General features: G+C 35.3%; 1 protein-coding gene across 2 annotated transcripts in view; it reads right to left on the bottom strand.

Annotated features, from left to right (window-relative positions):
- LOC128213844 (rapamycin-insensitive companion of mTOR-like) overlaps positions 1-16,515 on the bottom strand; it is a 31,497-nt gene extending 14,982 nt beyond the window's left edge. For both annotated transcript variants that reach the window (XM_052919904.1, XM_052919905.1), the window contains exons 1-18: positions 16,434-16,515; positions 16,295-16,342; positions 13,888-14,047; positions 13,356-13,487; positions 12,310-12,500; positions 9,282-9,454; positions 7,487-7,551; positions 6,589-6,739; positions 5,941-6,028; positions 4,754-4,844; positions 4,381-4,447; positions 3,647-3,727; positions 3,203-3,303; positions 2,742-2,916; positions 2,314-2,424; positions 2,068-2,114; positions 1,160-1,295; positions 832-891 (exon numbers count right to left, since the gene is read on the bottom strand). In XM_052919904.1, coding sequence (XP_052775864.1) covers positions 832-891; positions 1,160-1,295; positions 2,068-2,114; positions 2,314-2,424; positions 2,742-2,916; positions 3,203-3,303; positions 3,647-3,727; positions 4,381-4,447; positions 4,754-4,844; positions 5,941-6,028; positions 6,589-6,739; positions 7,487-7,551; positions 9,282-9,454; positions 12,310-12,500; positions 13,356-13,487; positions 13,888-14,047; positions 16,295-16,342; positions 16,434-16,494 — 1,938 coding nt within the window. In that variant the 5' untranslated portion in view covers positions 16,495-16,515. The remainder of the gene's footprint in view (positions 1-831; positions 892-1,159; positions 1,296-2,067; positions 2,115-2,313; positions 2,425-2,741; positions 2,917-3,202; positions 3,304-3,646; positions 3,728-4,380; positions 4,448-4,753; positions 4,845-5,940; positions 6,029-6,588; positions 6,740-7,486; positions 7,552-9,281; positions 9,455-12,309; positions 12,501-13,355; positions 13,488-13,887; positions 14,048-16,294; positions 16,343-16,433) is intronic.
- Between the last annotated feature and the right edge of the window lie 133 nt (positions 16,516-16,648).

The raw sequence follows: 16,648 nt of genomic DNA, 5'->3' as shown, positions 1-16,648 counted from the left end.
AATTGTTTTTGTCAATTACACACTGCATAATGGTTTTATTTCTTTGATACTGAATACAAGGAGGGAAGGTAGGACAACTTAGTCCATACCAAACTGATTCTATGTTTAGCTATGCCAGGTTCTAACTTTAAAACTTACCTAACCGGCAGGAAAACACAAACAAAGTGCAATAGAAAAAACAAAAGTATAAAAATCTTATTTCCTTTACAACAAACTACCTTGACAGCAGATTTCACAAATGAAATCTATATACAAATCACCATATAAATTTGCAGGTTCATACATCAAGAAAATTAACTTTGCTCTGTACACGATATACTTCTTCACTCAAATCTCTGCATAAATTAGATTTTGGTTAATGTTTTGTTTTTGTTCCAATTCTCTAGGGTAAAAACCTACCCGCCCTATAATGCTAAACATAGAATCAACTTGGCATGGCCTTACAATCACAAGAATGGCAACACTGACAATGGGGAAATCAGAGTATATAATCCTTTAATCCATAGCCAGATTGATCTCTGTGTAAAATACATGTAACATGGTACATGAAAATTGAAACCATATTTCTAAAATCTGCCAGTAGCTGAAATCAAATTTCACATTTGAATATATGGCACATATGTATATCTGTATGAGTATTAGAGTAAATACATTGAGTGTATAAATCAATTTAATGCTTGTTCATACTTGAAGCAATTTACAAGCAAAACATATAAGTTATAAGATCAGAAAACTTATAAATATGTAATTACAAGGTTAAAACATTTACAAAGGTTAAAACATTTGCTATCTATCAAGTCAACAAAAGTCTACACAAAACCATCTTTATACCTCTGACAAGCACAGGGAGATGTCTGTGAGGAATTCTCTCATTAGCTTCACACCTTCTTCCTGAAAAACAAGGTATTTTTTTCCAGAAAGTCTGATTGTTGAGCATATACAGTTTGTAAATTCAACAGTATTATGCTAAAAATGTAATATGCAGGACAAAAATGAAAAACAAAAAACTGCTATGCATCCTTTAATCATGTTAAATATACGAAGACAGTATCAAAGAATAAAAAACAGCATACAAATAAAGTTTATATTTTGCAGCAACACATAGTTGCTGTTTACACCAACATTGAAGACTATCTACCAGTGAGAATTTTCATGATACCTGGTCTGCTTTGACAATGAAGTCAATGAGCTGACATCCAACGAGGGCAATTTTGCTCCCCATCTCATGGTCTGCCTCTAAGCGGGAAAACTCGTGGTTGGTTGGCGAGAAGTAGAAAAACAGCCGCTTCAGAAATCTACATGAAGATAGAAATGAATGATGAAAGTTGAATCACAGCAGTACAAGTGGAACATTAAGGCAGTATGTAAGCTTCTGTGTTTTCAATTTCATTTGTTCATGTAGGTCATACACATATTGTTAATACATACAAAAGTCGTGTAACAAAATGAATCCGTAGCAAATAAGTTTTCTGTGGATATAAGTTGCCGGAAGATTGAGAAATGTTAGTTTGTAGAAGCAGTAACCAATGTCGATGTAATTTAAATGGCAGAATTAGTATTAAAGCTGTACAAAATTATTTCATTAAAATATCTTCTTTGCCGTAATTAAACCCTTAAGGTGCTAGTAACGGACTCCAATGAAGTGTATGCAATTTATTTTTGGCCACTGCTATTATTTCAGTTTTGTAATCGCTTTGAAAAATATGGAACAAAAATCTCAAAAATAGGAGTGTTTCCGTGACGCTTTGATTTGAAGTTTAAGTTTTTATTTTAAGGAGCAATACAAAGCTTGTTTTGTTATTGTGTCCCTCGATTCAAGACTTAAAGTTACAAAATGAGACATTGCAATATTTGATGTGTATTTGTTGATGTATCTACCTAAAATTAATCCGTTATAAATAAAGAATTTTATTTCCTTTATATTTGAGTCATAGCCTATGACAGTCCCAAACATGCTTGTTCGAAATCAAAACTCAATGAGAAAAAATCCCAAAGTGCAGAAGTATTGTATGTATGCTTTTGATATACAACTGAATACTACTATAGACAGTTGACACTGTAGATTACCTCAGATATATCTGGTCTTCAAGTTTCCGAAGTTTTTCATCTGGCCACTGAAAGAAGAAAACGTTTTGCAATAGTATTGAAATAAATATGGTTGAAAACTTTCAAATAGAAACAAGATGCTACATGTATCTTTTTCAAACAAAAATCGGAACCTGAGTACTTGTTATTGAAATAAATGTACCTCCATTATTGTCTGTTCGTACACAAGGAATTGTAAAGCCATCATTTGAACAGACTGACAGTTACCTTGAGGACATATTCTATGAGGTCCCAGTCCCAATTCTTGGCCACCTTTGTGAAGAGCACCTGGGTGTCCCGCAATGTCTGCATACAGATTTCCTCCGAGGACGAGGCCCTCTAAAACACAAACACATACATTGGAATAAGTGAAATATTTGACAGGTAAAATCATCTTACTGATATGTCAAAGATGGTACCTTAATATTGAAGAGTATGTTCAAAACAATACTTCAAATAGACTCCATTTTATTTTTAGGAAGTTATTTTTAGGAAGTGAACAAATGCAAGTGGACTCTAAAAAGGTTTTTTTCTTAAGTTAATCTCAAGAACTGGCGAAAATCTGTTTATCACTATTAAGTGTATGTGTAGGAAACAGCAAAGATACTTTGTATTTTATTTTACAATTCGGAGGAAACTAAAGAGCTTTTACAAACCTTCCTAACATGCATATCAAGTAGCTTATTCTTCTGCATGTTGAGAGAGAGAGACCTATCCTTGAACAGTAAAGACTGGCGGACTATCTGCTCCAGATAGAGGCTACAGGGTATTGGACCGCGCTTCTTCAGGGTGTGCATACGCTCTAGGTAACTCACAGCTATACTTGCTTGCCTGAAGGAGTTGTATGACAAGTATTAACATCAAAATACATATAACTGGAGCTGATCATTGAATAATCTTTTTCATCAAAAAAAAAAGTTTATTTGAAGTTTTTAGTTTTTGTTGAGTAAATACACTGTCTTTTCATTAAATCATTGTTGTATATGCTGATCTTTTCTGACAAGCTGTAACTTCTTTGATAGCTCTATAAACAGTTAAAATGGGGTGAAAATGAACATATATGAGGCAATATCAGGCCAGTAAGAAACATCAACTTCAGTATAAGTATGGAACTTGCAATCTTTGAGAGTTGTCTATGTCAAAGGAGGATGCTAGTGCCATCAGGGTGGGCAGGTAGTGACTGTGGTTGCTGCATTCTGCTGGCATCAACTGGTTCGCCTGCAAACAAAATAACAACTTAGCTAATGTTTTTTGTTGTTTTTTTCTGCCAGCAAGTAATGGACTTCTTTCAGTAATAACTGGTCTGACAATTCAGGAAATGCAATAATTTAACTAAAATTAAGTGATGACATAAGAAATACTGACGTTAATATAGCAGTCATATTAAACGGCCATATTCTTTGTAACAAGCAATACAAATAGGCTGCAAATTATATCAATAGAGCAAAATAGATATTATATTCAAAAATACTGATGAACATGTCTTTCACATATACAATAAATCAATGTAAATCAACATGTATAGATAAGTAAACATGAAGACAGATAATTCAAAATTTACCATGTATAAAAGTTCCCCCAGCAGTATGACAGCTCTGACAAACAGTTCATTTGTCTCAGTTATGATCACTTCAACCAAGGCCTGAAATCAATGTTGATAGGTAAAACAAGACCTTGTGACTTTCAATAACACTTTCATATCCTTGCATATACATGAGTATGGCGGAATGCAACAATATTTTTAAGGGAACAAATGGCTATGCATATAAAAATAAACATGTAAATCATGAACAGAATAATGTACTGTAAATGACTGGATATAAGATGATAGGCGTTATAAGACGCAGGCAAAAAAACTCCTGAAAAAGTACAAAATTATATCGAATAATTTGAATCGTACAATAATGAAATTTTAAAATAAGAAACGTTTTAATCCCCCTCCCGTATCCCGATCTTCAACTGCCGTTTTAACCTGGTTAAACTCAATCCAGTTTAATTGAGTTATATCCCTTTCTAAAAACGTAAACAAACCAGTTTTTCCTTATTTATTTCTCTGAAAAGCCAAATTCGGCCTGAAATCAACTTCAGAAAAAAAAAGTCAAATGCTTGTTTCTGTTTGTAAGACGCAGGTATTTTTTTAGTTTGAAATCTGAGGAAAAAAGTGCGTCTTATAACCAGTCATTTACGGTACACATGCTACTGCCAGTGACTGGGTATCAATTGCAGATGACACAAATTCAACTAAATGTTCAAAATAACTTCAATAAAAAAAGATTTGCAATATAATTTACTCACATCAAGGACTCCAGCTCCAATCCAGGCTGCTAACAACAGGGCTATATGATTGTCTACCAGGTTGGGCCTGTTGAAAACATGGTACAGACAATGATAACAGGTATTTTCACAATAACAGTTGACTTTATCTAAAGGCATATTTATGTACATTATTATAAAATTACAGGATTGCCCATTATGACTAACGATGTTTGTTCAAAACAGGCCTAAGATATTCTATTCAACATCAGGCATTATCAAAAATTATAAACTAAGTTTGTTCAAAAAAGACTTTATACTTTCCCAAATAATAATTGGTCCATAATTGCAAATATAACTGATTCACGGCAGTCAATAACTTCATCAATTCATCTTCAGTATTTGTCTGCAGTACCTGATTGATGCTGTATTTGGCAATATGGACTTTCCTTCATTGGCCACAAAACCTTCAGTTAGATGCCAATTTTCCCGCATTTTGGATGGATCTGTAAACAATGGTTAGAGAAATACTTAACTCTTCACTTAAGTCCACAATAACAATACCAGTACTATAGTAACAAGCCATGGGTTTAGATGACATGTTCAATAGAGCTCAGAACAACCTACATGTACATCATGTGCATTGTGTACCTATCTATGAGAACCAGTTCTAGTATCAAATCGAATACCAGTATTAGACGTTTGGTTGATATATCGTATCACACGTCCGCGTATCAGTCAAAATATCGATCAAATAAAAGCTTGAAAAACATTTGTTTTCATTATTTATTTTGTATCATTTTCATCCATGCGTCCCACATTATTGGTTTTCCACAATATTGTGCCGTATCTAGTACGGTAATGCTGGCAGTTTCGTCCCCAACAGGTCCGTGAAAATAAATGAAAGTATATAAGGTGCCTTAACTTCAGAACTTGATACAAAACATTCTTGAAACTACAACACTTTTACATTTTAAACTAAAAAGAAATTGTTTTCAAACTTTAAATCCCTATTCATCTGTTATAATTCATTAACAAAATATGTCCAACTTTACCTAAAATGGCGTGTATTAAATTATTGAAAGTTGTAACAAACAATATTACAAAGTCAATACAATCATTTTGAGGTTACTCTAGATATAAATATCAATGAAGTGGGACGAGAATATTGAATTTGTATCGCTTGACTTTCAGCATGTACGATTTCTAGATCGTACAGCTCACTTAAAGTTGCAATGACTGGGGAGCTCACTGCGTCAGGTTAAAATAAATTAAATGTACACATCGGCACGGCTTTTACCAACCAAAATGCAACCAATGGCCCTTATGTGATCATATGTTCAGTTTTTGTTCACCTGTGTTGCCTAATATCATAGTATGCGAATAAAAAGGTCAAGCTGTTGATAGTTCATCATACAATCTTCACTTATTATAAATTTTAATTCTAGACAAAATATTGTATGATATATCAGATATCGGTCATTTTGTATCGATACAAATATCATATCGATAATTTCATTTGATACTCGGTCCTATAACACAAAATTTATTGCAAATACAGCAGACCATTTTAACACAATCATGCATACACTTATTACATACCAATACTGATAAGGGCCTCGGTGAAATCTTCTGTCCAGTCCGGCAAAGGTAGTCGAAATAACTCAAATATCAGCTCAACAACTGCTTGCTGAAAGTAGGACACATTGAAAATGTTAGGGAAATGCATGGTAGAATATATGATGCATGATATACATTTCCAGACAGCTATTTAAGCATCTGATAGGAACATGTACATGTAAATTTAATCAATTTTTCTTGACCAATAACAAATCTTGTGGGATGACATCTATAATTAAGTCAGATAAGTTCCACAACATCTATTTCATGTATTCTCTAGATCTAGAACAAACTAAACCTATCACAATGTTGATGAATGCCCCCAGACACATCTTGGACACAGGAATGATTTAATGTAGAGTAGTGGCATTAGCCATGGAAATGTCAAAATAAGTCGCAAATGGCAAGTACACCAAAGCCCATGCTGACTTGCATTCCTATGAAGTTTCATGAGTGTTATACTTTTAAGCTCTACATGTAACAAAATTTAATGGCCATTACTCTTTTAAGACCCATTGAAAACTGAAAGAAATGGCAGGCACGCAACAACTCCTGATGACCAACACTCCTCATGAGTGTTGGTGCAATACTTTAGGTTAAAGATGAGCAGGTTCTATTCTCTAGCCATACTCTGATTTCCTGAAAGGGCAGGTACAGGATGCCCACAAGGGACTGGAGGCCTGCCCCGTCAGGCCGACAGAAGCGGATAATGCCTGGCCAGGACCTCATCACTGTAACAATCGCCATACGACTGGCCGCAAACCTGCTCTCCCGATCCTCCCTGCAACAAGACAGAAATAAACTTGCAACTATAACAAAAGCTGTAAAGGACAGTGCACTCAAATAAACGCCTCTTTGTTTTAAAAATAAATGTATTAAATGATGTAATATGTGCCTAGGTTAGGATAATATGGAGTTATGTAACCTTATTATGTGATGGCCGTGAACAACTGTGTGCAGTATGAAGCACAATGAATGAATGGTATTTGAGACCCGAGTTAAAACCCCAAGTTGCCCTAAATCTTAACCAGACACAATACGCCCTAAAACTTAACTTACATTTCCTAATCAATCACTTATCAGGAGCCATAATTTGTTGTAAAGATGATATGGAGTTATGTAACCTAACGGAGTGATAACCTGAACAAGCATGGGAAGGGAAATGGAGTTACAAGCGAAAATGCCAACTTGCCCTCAAACTTTAAATGGATGCTGACACTGGGGCGAGTAGTATACCCCTCCTTATTCTTCAAATATTCGAGCTTAAAATGTAACATTCACATTTACTTAAGAAGAATTCACTTGTAACTGTAGACATGTGTGCCAATTAATTTATTTATAACAACTTTTTAGTTTGAACATCAGTACAAGAATTAACTGCAAATTTCAACTGAGAAGTTATATACTTTTTTGGGCAACTCACAGTTATATAAACATCTCCCATACAAATTTTCAATTTGATTATTAATGGCAATAAACTGTGCTTTAAGATTTTGAATATTATTTGTAATAGTATGTTACGCAATACTTTGTTTGGTCTGTTGCCTCTCCTGTGTAGCTAAAATGGCAGTCTGTAAATGGTGCTATCAGTTGCTGAAACGGTGAAAACAGAAACTAAGTCTCCACACATTATGGTCCAACATAAAAGAGCAATCATATGTGAGGCCAATATCGAAGACTGGGATAAAGTAAAAAAAATGTTCAAGTAGCATAAAGACGTCACAGTAAAGAATAGCTACATGAAGCTACAATGTATATATAGTAAATAAAAATATCCCAATATCAAAGACGTTTCTGTTTGAAATTAGTCATTACAATAACAAAACAAGAGCCATCATAAGACAGTGCGCTCGACTACGCCGCTTTGACTTAGAATACAATAACAATGTAATAATACCAAGTTTGGTCTCTTTATGTCAAACCTAACTAAAATTATTTGATACATAAGGTGACTTTGATGCTGCCCTCCAACCAGCCCGCCCAAACAATGACGCAAGTCATTCAAATGACTTGATTTCCCATTATGAAAATGTGGTTAAGATTATACAAATATGCCTTTCAAAGGAAATTTTTTAAAAAAATCAAGGGCCATAACTTGTATTTAGGCTTAAAACGGAGTTATTTTTCTTGTTGTAAGATGGTCGTAAATAATTTTGAATTTTATTAAGTGCATTTAATGAACAGTATAGAAGTTTTTTTTATTAAAATCCCAACTTGCCCTTAACTTTTACTTGCCTAAAACTTTAACCTAAGTCAATCAGGGGCTATAACTTGTATTAAAGATATGGAGTTATGTAACCTCATTGGGTGATGGTCCTGAACATTAGTGTGAAGTATTAAGTCAATTGAATGAAGGGTATAGAAGTTATTAAACAATATCCCAACCTGCCTTAAAACTTTAACCTAAGTTCCATAGTCAATCAGGGGCCATAATTTGTATAAAAGATAATATGGAGTTATCTAACCTCATTATGGGATGGCTCTGAACATCTGTGTGAAGTATTCAGTCAATTGAATGAATAGTATTGGAGTTTTAAGTGAAAATCCCAACTTGCCCTAAAACTTTAACCTGCCCTAAAACTTTAACCTAAGTCAATCAGGGGCCATAACTTGTATTTAGGATAATATGGAGCTATGTAACCTCATTGTGGGATGGTCCTGAACAACTGTGTGAAGTATTAAGTCAATTAAACAAAGGATATAGAAGTTATTAATAAATATTCCAACTTGCCCTAAAACTTTAACCCAAGTTCCATAGTCAATCAGGGGCCATAATTTGTATAAAAGATAATATGGAGTTATCTAACCTCATCATGTGATGGCCCTGAACAACTGTGTTAAGTATTAAGTCAATTGAATGTAGGGTATTGGATTTATAAGTGAAAATCCCAACTTGCTCTAAAACTTTAACCGGACACCGACGCTGACGCTGGGGCGAGTAGTATAGCTCACCTATTCTTCGAATAGTCGAGCTAATGAATAATGACTGATTTAAAGAAGTAAAAATGTATCTTAAGCTAGTGATATAAAACGAAAATAGAAAATAACCTTTTCCATGGTTTAATTAATAGCATTATTACAAATTATTTTCAGCCTGATTTTGGATGAATCATGATAACTTATAGAATCACATTTGAGTCTGATTTTCAAGGTAGGTACCAGTATTGGTTTCATTTTTGAGAGGCCATGCAAAATTGCTCCACGGGGGCTTAAAATTATGACTGATGAACACCTTAAATCACTAGACCACAAAACAACTAAAATATATACTACAGGAGCTTCCCTCTAACATTTATTTATTACAACATGTAATCAGGTCGCACCTCAAGATCTGTACTGAAGCGCACAAAGTGTCGTGTGGCAGGATAGTTGATTAGGTGAAGTATGGTGGCCACGATCGACTCGTTGATGCGCGGGTACTGGGGACAGTCAAGGATCTTTCGTAGCAGCATGCTGATTCCCCCACAGTGGGCAACTAGATCAGGGTTTGAGTACGCTGAAGAAGATTAACAAAGAGTAAACAGAATAGACAAAAAAATTGAATAGAGTCATATAATACAATTCAAGTTGTACATGTTTAGGGAAATATGAATAACAAGAGCTGTCACAGTATGTGACGAATGCCCCCGAATGTGACATTGACCTACGAACAAGGACAGTACATGAAAAGTTGATCTTGCCTTTACGTGTCAAGTACATATGGCAAGTTATTTTAAATTGCCTCTGAACATAAAAAAATACCACCCATACTTGACAACCTACACTGTTATGTCCTTATATTCAGAATTCCCTTGTGAATAAACACTTAGTGTATCTTTCACCTTAGAGGTAGGGACATGGGTCTTGCACACGACACATCGTCTTCATATGTGGAACACATGCAGCAAGTGATTTTAAAATCTGTCCATACAAGGGAAAGTAACAGCCCTGACACGACAACCTATACTCAATGTCTTTATATGCAGCACTCAATTGTGAATAAACACTAAGTGTGAACTTGACCTTTGAGGTAGGGACACGGGTCTTGCACAGGACACGTTGTCTTGGTATGTGGAACACATGTGGCAAGTTATTTTAAAATCTGTCCATACAAGGGAAAGTTACAGCCCGGACACGACAACCTATACTCTATGTCCTTATATGCAGCACTCCATTGTGAATAAACACTATGTGTGACCTTGACCTTTGAGGTAGGGACACGGGTCTTGCACGCGACTAGTCGTCTTGGTATGTGGAACACATTTGGCAAGTTATTTTAAAATCTGTCCATACAAGAGAAAGTTACAGTCCGGACACGACAACCTATACTCTATGTCCTTATATGCAGCACTCCATTGTGAATAAACACTAAGTGGGACCTTGACCTTTGAGGTAGGGACACGGGTCTTGCACGCGACACGTCGTCTTGGTATGTGGAACACATGTGGCAAGTTATTTTAAAATCTGTCCATACAAGAGAAAGTTACAGCCCGGACACGACAACCTATACTCTATGTCCTTATATGCAGCACTCCATTGTAAATAAACACTAAGTGTGACCTTGACCTTTGAGGTAGGGACACGGGTTTTGCACGCGACACGTCGTCTTGGTATGTGAAACACATTTGGCAAGTTATTTTAAAATCTGTCCATACAAGGGAAAGTTACTGCCCAGACACGACAACCTATACTCTATGTCCTTATATGCAGCACTCCATTGAAAATAAACACTAAGTGTGACCTTGACCTTTGAGGTAGGGACACGGGTCTTTCACGCAACACATCGTCTTGGTATGTGGAACACATGTGGCAAGTTATTTTAAAATCTGTCCATACAAGAGAAAGTTACAGCCCGGACACGACAACCTAAGTCCTTATATGCAGCACTCCATTGTGAATAAACACTAAGTGTGACCTTGACCTTTGAGGTAGGGACACGGGTCTTGCACGCGACACGTCGTCTTGGTATGTGGAACACATGTGGCAAGTTATTTTAAAATCTGTCCATACAAGAGAAAGTTACAGCCCGGACACAACAACCTATACTCAATGTCCTTATATGTAGCACTCCATTGTGAATAAACACTAAGTGTGACCTTGACCTTTGAGGTAGGGACACGGGTCTTGCACCCGACACGTCGTCTTGGTATGTGGAACACATGTGGCAAGTTATTTTAAAATCTGTCCATACAAGGGAAAGTTACAGCCCGGACATGACAACCTATACTCTATGTCCTTATATGCAGTACTCCATTGTGAATAAACACTAAGTGTGACCTTGACCTTTGAGGTAGGGACACGGGTCTTGCACGCGACACGTCGTCTTGGTATGTGGTACACATGTGGCAAGTTATTTTAAAATCTGTCCATACAAGAGAAAGTTACAGCCCGGACACGACAACCTATACTCTATGTCCTTATATGCAGCACTCCATTGTGAATAAACACTAAGTGTGACCTTGACCTTTGAGGTAGGGACACGGGTTTTGCATGCGACACGTCGTCTTGGTATGTGGAACACATTTTAAAATCTGTCCATACAAGGGAAAGTTACAGCCCGGACAGGACAACCTATACTCTATGTCCTTATATGCAGCACTCCATTGTGAATAAACAATAAGTTTGACCTTGACCTTTGAGGTAGGGACACGGGTCTTGCACGCGACTAGTCGTCTTGGTATGTGGAACACATGTGGCAAGTTATTTTAAAATCTGTCCATACAAGAGAAAGTTACAGCCCGGACACGACAACCTATACTCTATGTCCTTATATGCAGCACTCCATTGTGAATAAACACTAAGTGTGACCTTGACCTTTGGATAGGGACAAGGGTTTTGCATGCGACACGTCGTCTTGGTATGTGGAACACATTTGGCAAGTTATTTTAAAATCTGTCCATACAAGGGAAAGTAACAGCCCGGACACGACAACCTATACTCTATGTCCTTATATGCAGCACTCCATTGTGAATAAACACTTAGTGTGACCTTGACCTTTGAGGTAGGGACACGAGTCTTGCACGCCACACGTCGTCTTGGTATGTGGAACACATGTGGCAAGTTATTTTAAAATCTGTCCATACAAGGGAAAGTTACTGAGCCAGACGGACGGACGGACCGTGCGATTTTAATATGCCCACTTTCGGGGGCATAAAAAGAATAACTTTTAACACAAAACGACCATCAGCTTTTCAGACATATTTTATGTCATTACATTACTTCAATAGTAACCACATTTATATTAATTTAACAATTGATATGCAATATATGATTGTTATTCAAACCACACATATTCAAAACAATGTGATATTCCAAGTGCAAAGCACTTCAATGTTGTTGTAAATTCTCTATGAATCTTCATTTTCAACTTACTGAGCTCACAGAGGCATGCCATTGATGCTCTGACCATCCTGTCCCTCTCACTGTTACCATCGCTGCCAATGGCAACGAGGGGGTGGATCAGAGAGCGTGGAACCTTGCTCGCCACCGTGACCACCAGCTTCCGGACAAGCTTCTGTGCATGAATTCTCTCAACCTCATTCTCCAGACATATGTCAAGAGCTCTAGATAAAAAAATCAATTCAGGCTTGAACATATGCTCTAATATACATTAATGGCATATGCATGTAAAACAGCTTTTTAATACATCAAATAAGCATATTTTTATTACATTTCACATTTATCTGATGGTTAAGGATGATTTATCTTGAAGACAGTGCATTTAATAATTTTAATAAAATGTACATGCTATGCATCAGTAAATCAGATTTTTTCTCATTTTTCAATGATACTTAAATTTACGAGTACCAACAACATACATATTACTATATATTCCTTTCAAACATGTTTTCAATAAATTAATGAATTCATAATATGAACTCAGTCACAACTTAATTGTCAAGAGAGTCAAAATATTAACAGGGCTTCCATTAAGAATTTGAAACTGGAAGTATGAACTTCCTGTCCATAAATTTTGTAAGTTTTTCACTGAAATGTGGAAGTTTAATTGTACCGAATACAATATCTTTTTCCACTATTTTTCAACTAATATGTTAAAAATCAAGTAATTTGCAACTTTAACTTGCCAAATTTAAGGACTTTTATTATAATAATTCATTTTTCTTAAAGACTGATTGAAACTGTGACCATAAAATTAATATTGACACAAAGTTTTGATATTTTGAACTTCCAAGCTTTCTACTTTGGAAGTTTTCTTTAAAATTATGGAAGTTTTTGTACTTCCAAGGAATCAATTTTGGAAGTTTTAATCCATTTCTAGGGAGTAATATACTTCCAAACTAATGGAAGCCCTTTATTAATCAATAACTCTTTTTTGGACTTAAAAACAAGATGATGATACAATAAGTGTTTAAAATCATGTTAAAACCAAAGAAACAATAACTACATGTATGATGTACCTAGCCATGTATACATCTAGGTGCAGATCTGTCAATACTTGTAGTGAGGTCTCATCTGTGATTAAGTGTTTAATGACCCGCAATGTTCCTGCACGCACCTCTTTTGGAGCATGGATCAAGTTCACACTTAAACTTAAAATACAAGGAAGGGACCATAAACTAAAAATGTTCACATTTAGTATAGACATTGAAAAAAAGAATCATAAAATTCAATTTTTTTTTTTTTTAAATATATAGCTTTTGACATAATTTATATGATAGTCCAAACGCAGGTGGTCAAATAATTATACTGGCTGAGGTTAAGGTGTAAACTGTCATAGAAAATAGACATTTGGATCAACAAACAGGAACAAATATGTAACTAGCCCTTAGAAATTATAACATTCAGAAATTGAACAATGCCTTACTAGAATCTTAGCTTGTGCTAATTTTGACCACTGTGTAAATAATGAAATTGAAACTGCTTGAATCCTCACCACATAATAATGATATAAAAAAATCCATACCTACAGTATACATTATATAAACTTACCAAATAAATATATCATGCAGAGGCAATCCAAGCTTTTCGTTGTCCCCACACTTGTCAATAAGCCGAACAAATGCATTTAAATACCCTAGCTTTTTGGCTTTAGAATAGGAAGATTGTTTCACTGCATACGTCAGTACTTCCTTAACATTTTCTGCTGGATCTGAAAAAAAAATTAATACCAGAAAAAAATAACAAGAAAAGCTATATTTTGTACATAAGGAGGTACAAAATAACCGATCAATATATTATTTTTAAGTTATATAACCATAATTTGCCAGCAACAAAACTCTGATTTCATAATTAAATCAATAAAACCTCTGTAAATAAATAATTATTCAAGCTTCTTTAGTCTACACTAATCTATTTTAGTTTGATTATGAACCAGTTAGCACTAGACTCAAAGCTCATATCATCAAGCTTGAGTCTGTTCCCTGGTAAGAAAACAATTACCGTACTAGTATATATAAATGCTTCATGGAAATTACTCACATGCACTACAGCATTCATAGAAAATAAGCGCACAAAAAAGTGTGACCAATCCTTAATCAAATATTTAACTCTCATTTTTTTTTAAAACCAATGGTCTTGTTCAGGCAAAGAAAAAACAGATTTTGACAGTGCCGCCATGTTATGCTTACGTCATACAATGTAGATAGTTGAGATAAAGATAAAAAAAGTATTCCAAGTAATTGAACAGCAGATTGTACAACATTAAGCAGGTCTTGTCATAGCTGGTGCATAGGTAAATTTTTCATGTTTTTTTTATCAGCTTCATATATAAAAAAAATCTCAATTTCTAACAATATGTTGATTTTAATATTAATTACTGTCACTGGCCATCGGGCTTACCAGTTGCAATTTTCACTCGACCCTGTAATGCCACAACTTCCAACTGTAAATCCCATGCCAAACATATCAAGTATCATTAAGTTTTATATCCACAAACAGTTATGAATTCTTCTCACATAAACATATATCAATCCAGCCAATAATATTCTCTTTATCTTCAATTATCATACATTAATTTCCACTCTGGGGCACTCTCATACAAATTTGGTGTATATCAAGGCTCATAGTATAACACATAAAATCAGTGTGTATTTTGGCCTGCTCTTCCTTGAAGGCTGCTAGTCAGTTGAAAGTGAAAGTGTGCTCTGGTAGGCTGTTCCACAGTTGCGTGCCTGAGGGAAAGAAGGAGTGCCTGCAGATGTTAAGATTGCAGTAACCAGCTTTGAGTGTGAGCTACATTCTTGGATAGTAAGCTGGCCAAGATCACTGCGCTGGTGCTACTTCTTGTCCTGTTATGACACTTGTCAACCTCTGCAGCCCCCCATTGAACAGCCTCAATTGGGTTGATGTTGGTTTGCATACATGTGGTACTCAACTATTTGTCTGACTAATGATTAGTAGCTCTGTACTGTGTAATATCCCAGGGACAGCTAGCAAGGTTTCTTTTCAAACCGTTGGAGCTTTGTTGGCATTCTCTGCTGTAGCTTACACATGGGTCTTCCAGGACAGATTTATGCAGATTTATTTACAATTTGGAACATAAGGTGTTCTTATTCGTGGATGTAGTACTTTATTTGTTTTGTTTTAAGGTATTCAGACTACCAAAAAGTTATCCAATATTACTCTGTGTAATCTGCATTTGCACAATATTTTTAACATCAACCATATTTCTTCAAACGTGGATTATTGATTTTTTGCAAATTGCCATTCATAAAAATAGACAATATTTCACCCAAAATACTTGTTTAAACAGAGCAAGATGTTTTATTTGATAGAAAATAGAAATAATTAACTATTTGTTGTCTATTGGTAACATTTATTTAGATGTTTTGAGTAACTACAATTTACTAATGCACCAGTCAATTGTAACCACAGCCCCCCCCCCCCCGGTCCGGGGAATAGCGGGGACTTTGACTTTTAGATCAGGAGCCCAACTACCTCCTGTGAAATTTTATTTGAATTTGTTTAAGATGTCTCAATTTATAAAAGAAAACCTCCTTTCCGAGGCAAACCATGTCCGTAAGCATAACAACAGTGGTTTAAATTTATTAAAACCGCCTTGCAATCTATAGCTCTCAGTCAATTAGTGTTTTGACACTAGCATACTTTCTCACTTGAGATGTCATGTGAAATTGAATGAGAATACATAAAGGTTAAAGTTTCCTTCAAACAATAAACATGTTTGGTTTAATTTACTTCATTTATATTTGTCTGGCGTAAATTGAAAAAAAAAATTTTTTTATGCAAATTGTGAATGTTTTTGCGTTATATCTATACTGTCCTGTGTAGGATAAAACTGTCCTGAATAAGCCTTACAGACAGCAGGCAAAATATCCACAATGTCCAAATAATATCCGAATAAACTGCTATTATGTGGAAGTAATCAGATTTATTATACCTTTCTTGGGATTCAAATGAACATTTTCTTCACCACTTCCGTGTCTTCCTGAAAAGAAAATGGCGACATCGATTAAGACACCGATGACAAACAATAATTAAACAATTCAGATAGCAGTATATGACCAAGTAAAACTAACCTCTAAATCTACTACTTCGAAATCTTGTCCCACTTTGCTGTCGGGCCATAGCCGACGCCATGTTCGGCAATATGACAGTTGGACTATGGCAAGTCGTAAAATATCTAGATTAGTTAAAAGAATACATTTATCTCGTGAGAACCCCTATTTATCCAATATAATAGTTCAATGAAACAAAAATAGAAATTACATTCACTTTTGGTTGAAAAGGGATC

This window comes from Mya arenaria, chromosome 13, assembly GCF_026914265.1.
Source record: "Mya arenaria isolate MELC-2E11 chromosome 13, ASM2691426v1".
NCBI classification, from domain to species: Eukaryota; Metazoa; Mollusca; class Bivalvia; order Myida; family Myidae; genus Mya; species Mya arenaria.
The sequence above is the reverse complement of the archived record's forward strand: the minus strand, read 5'-3'. Positions and strand labels throughout refer to the sequence as shown.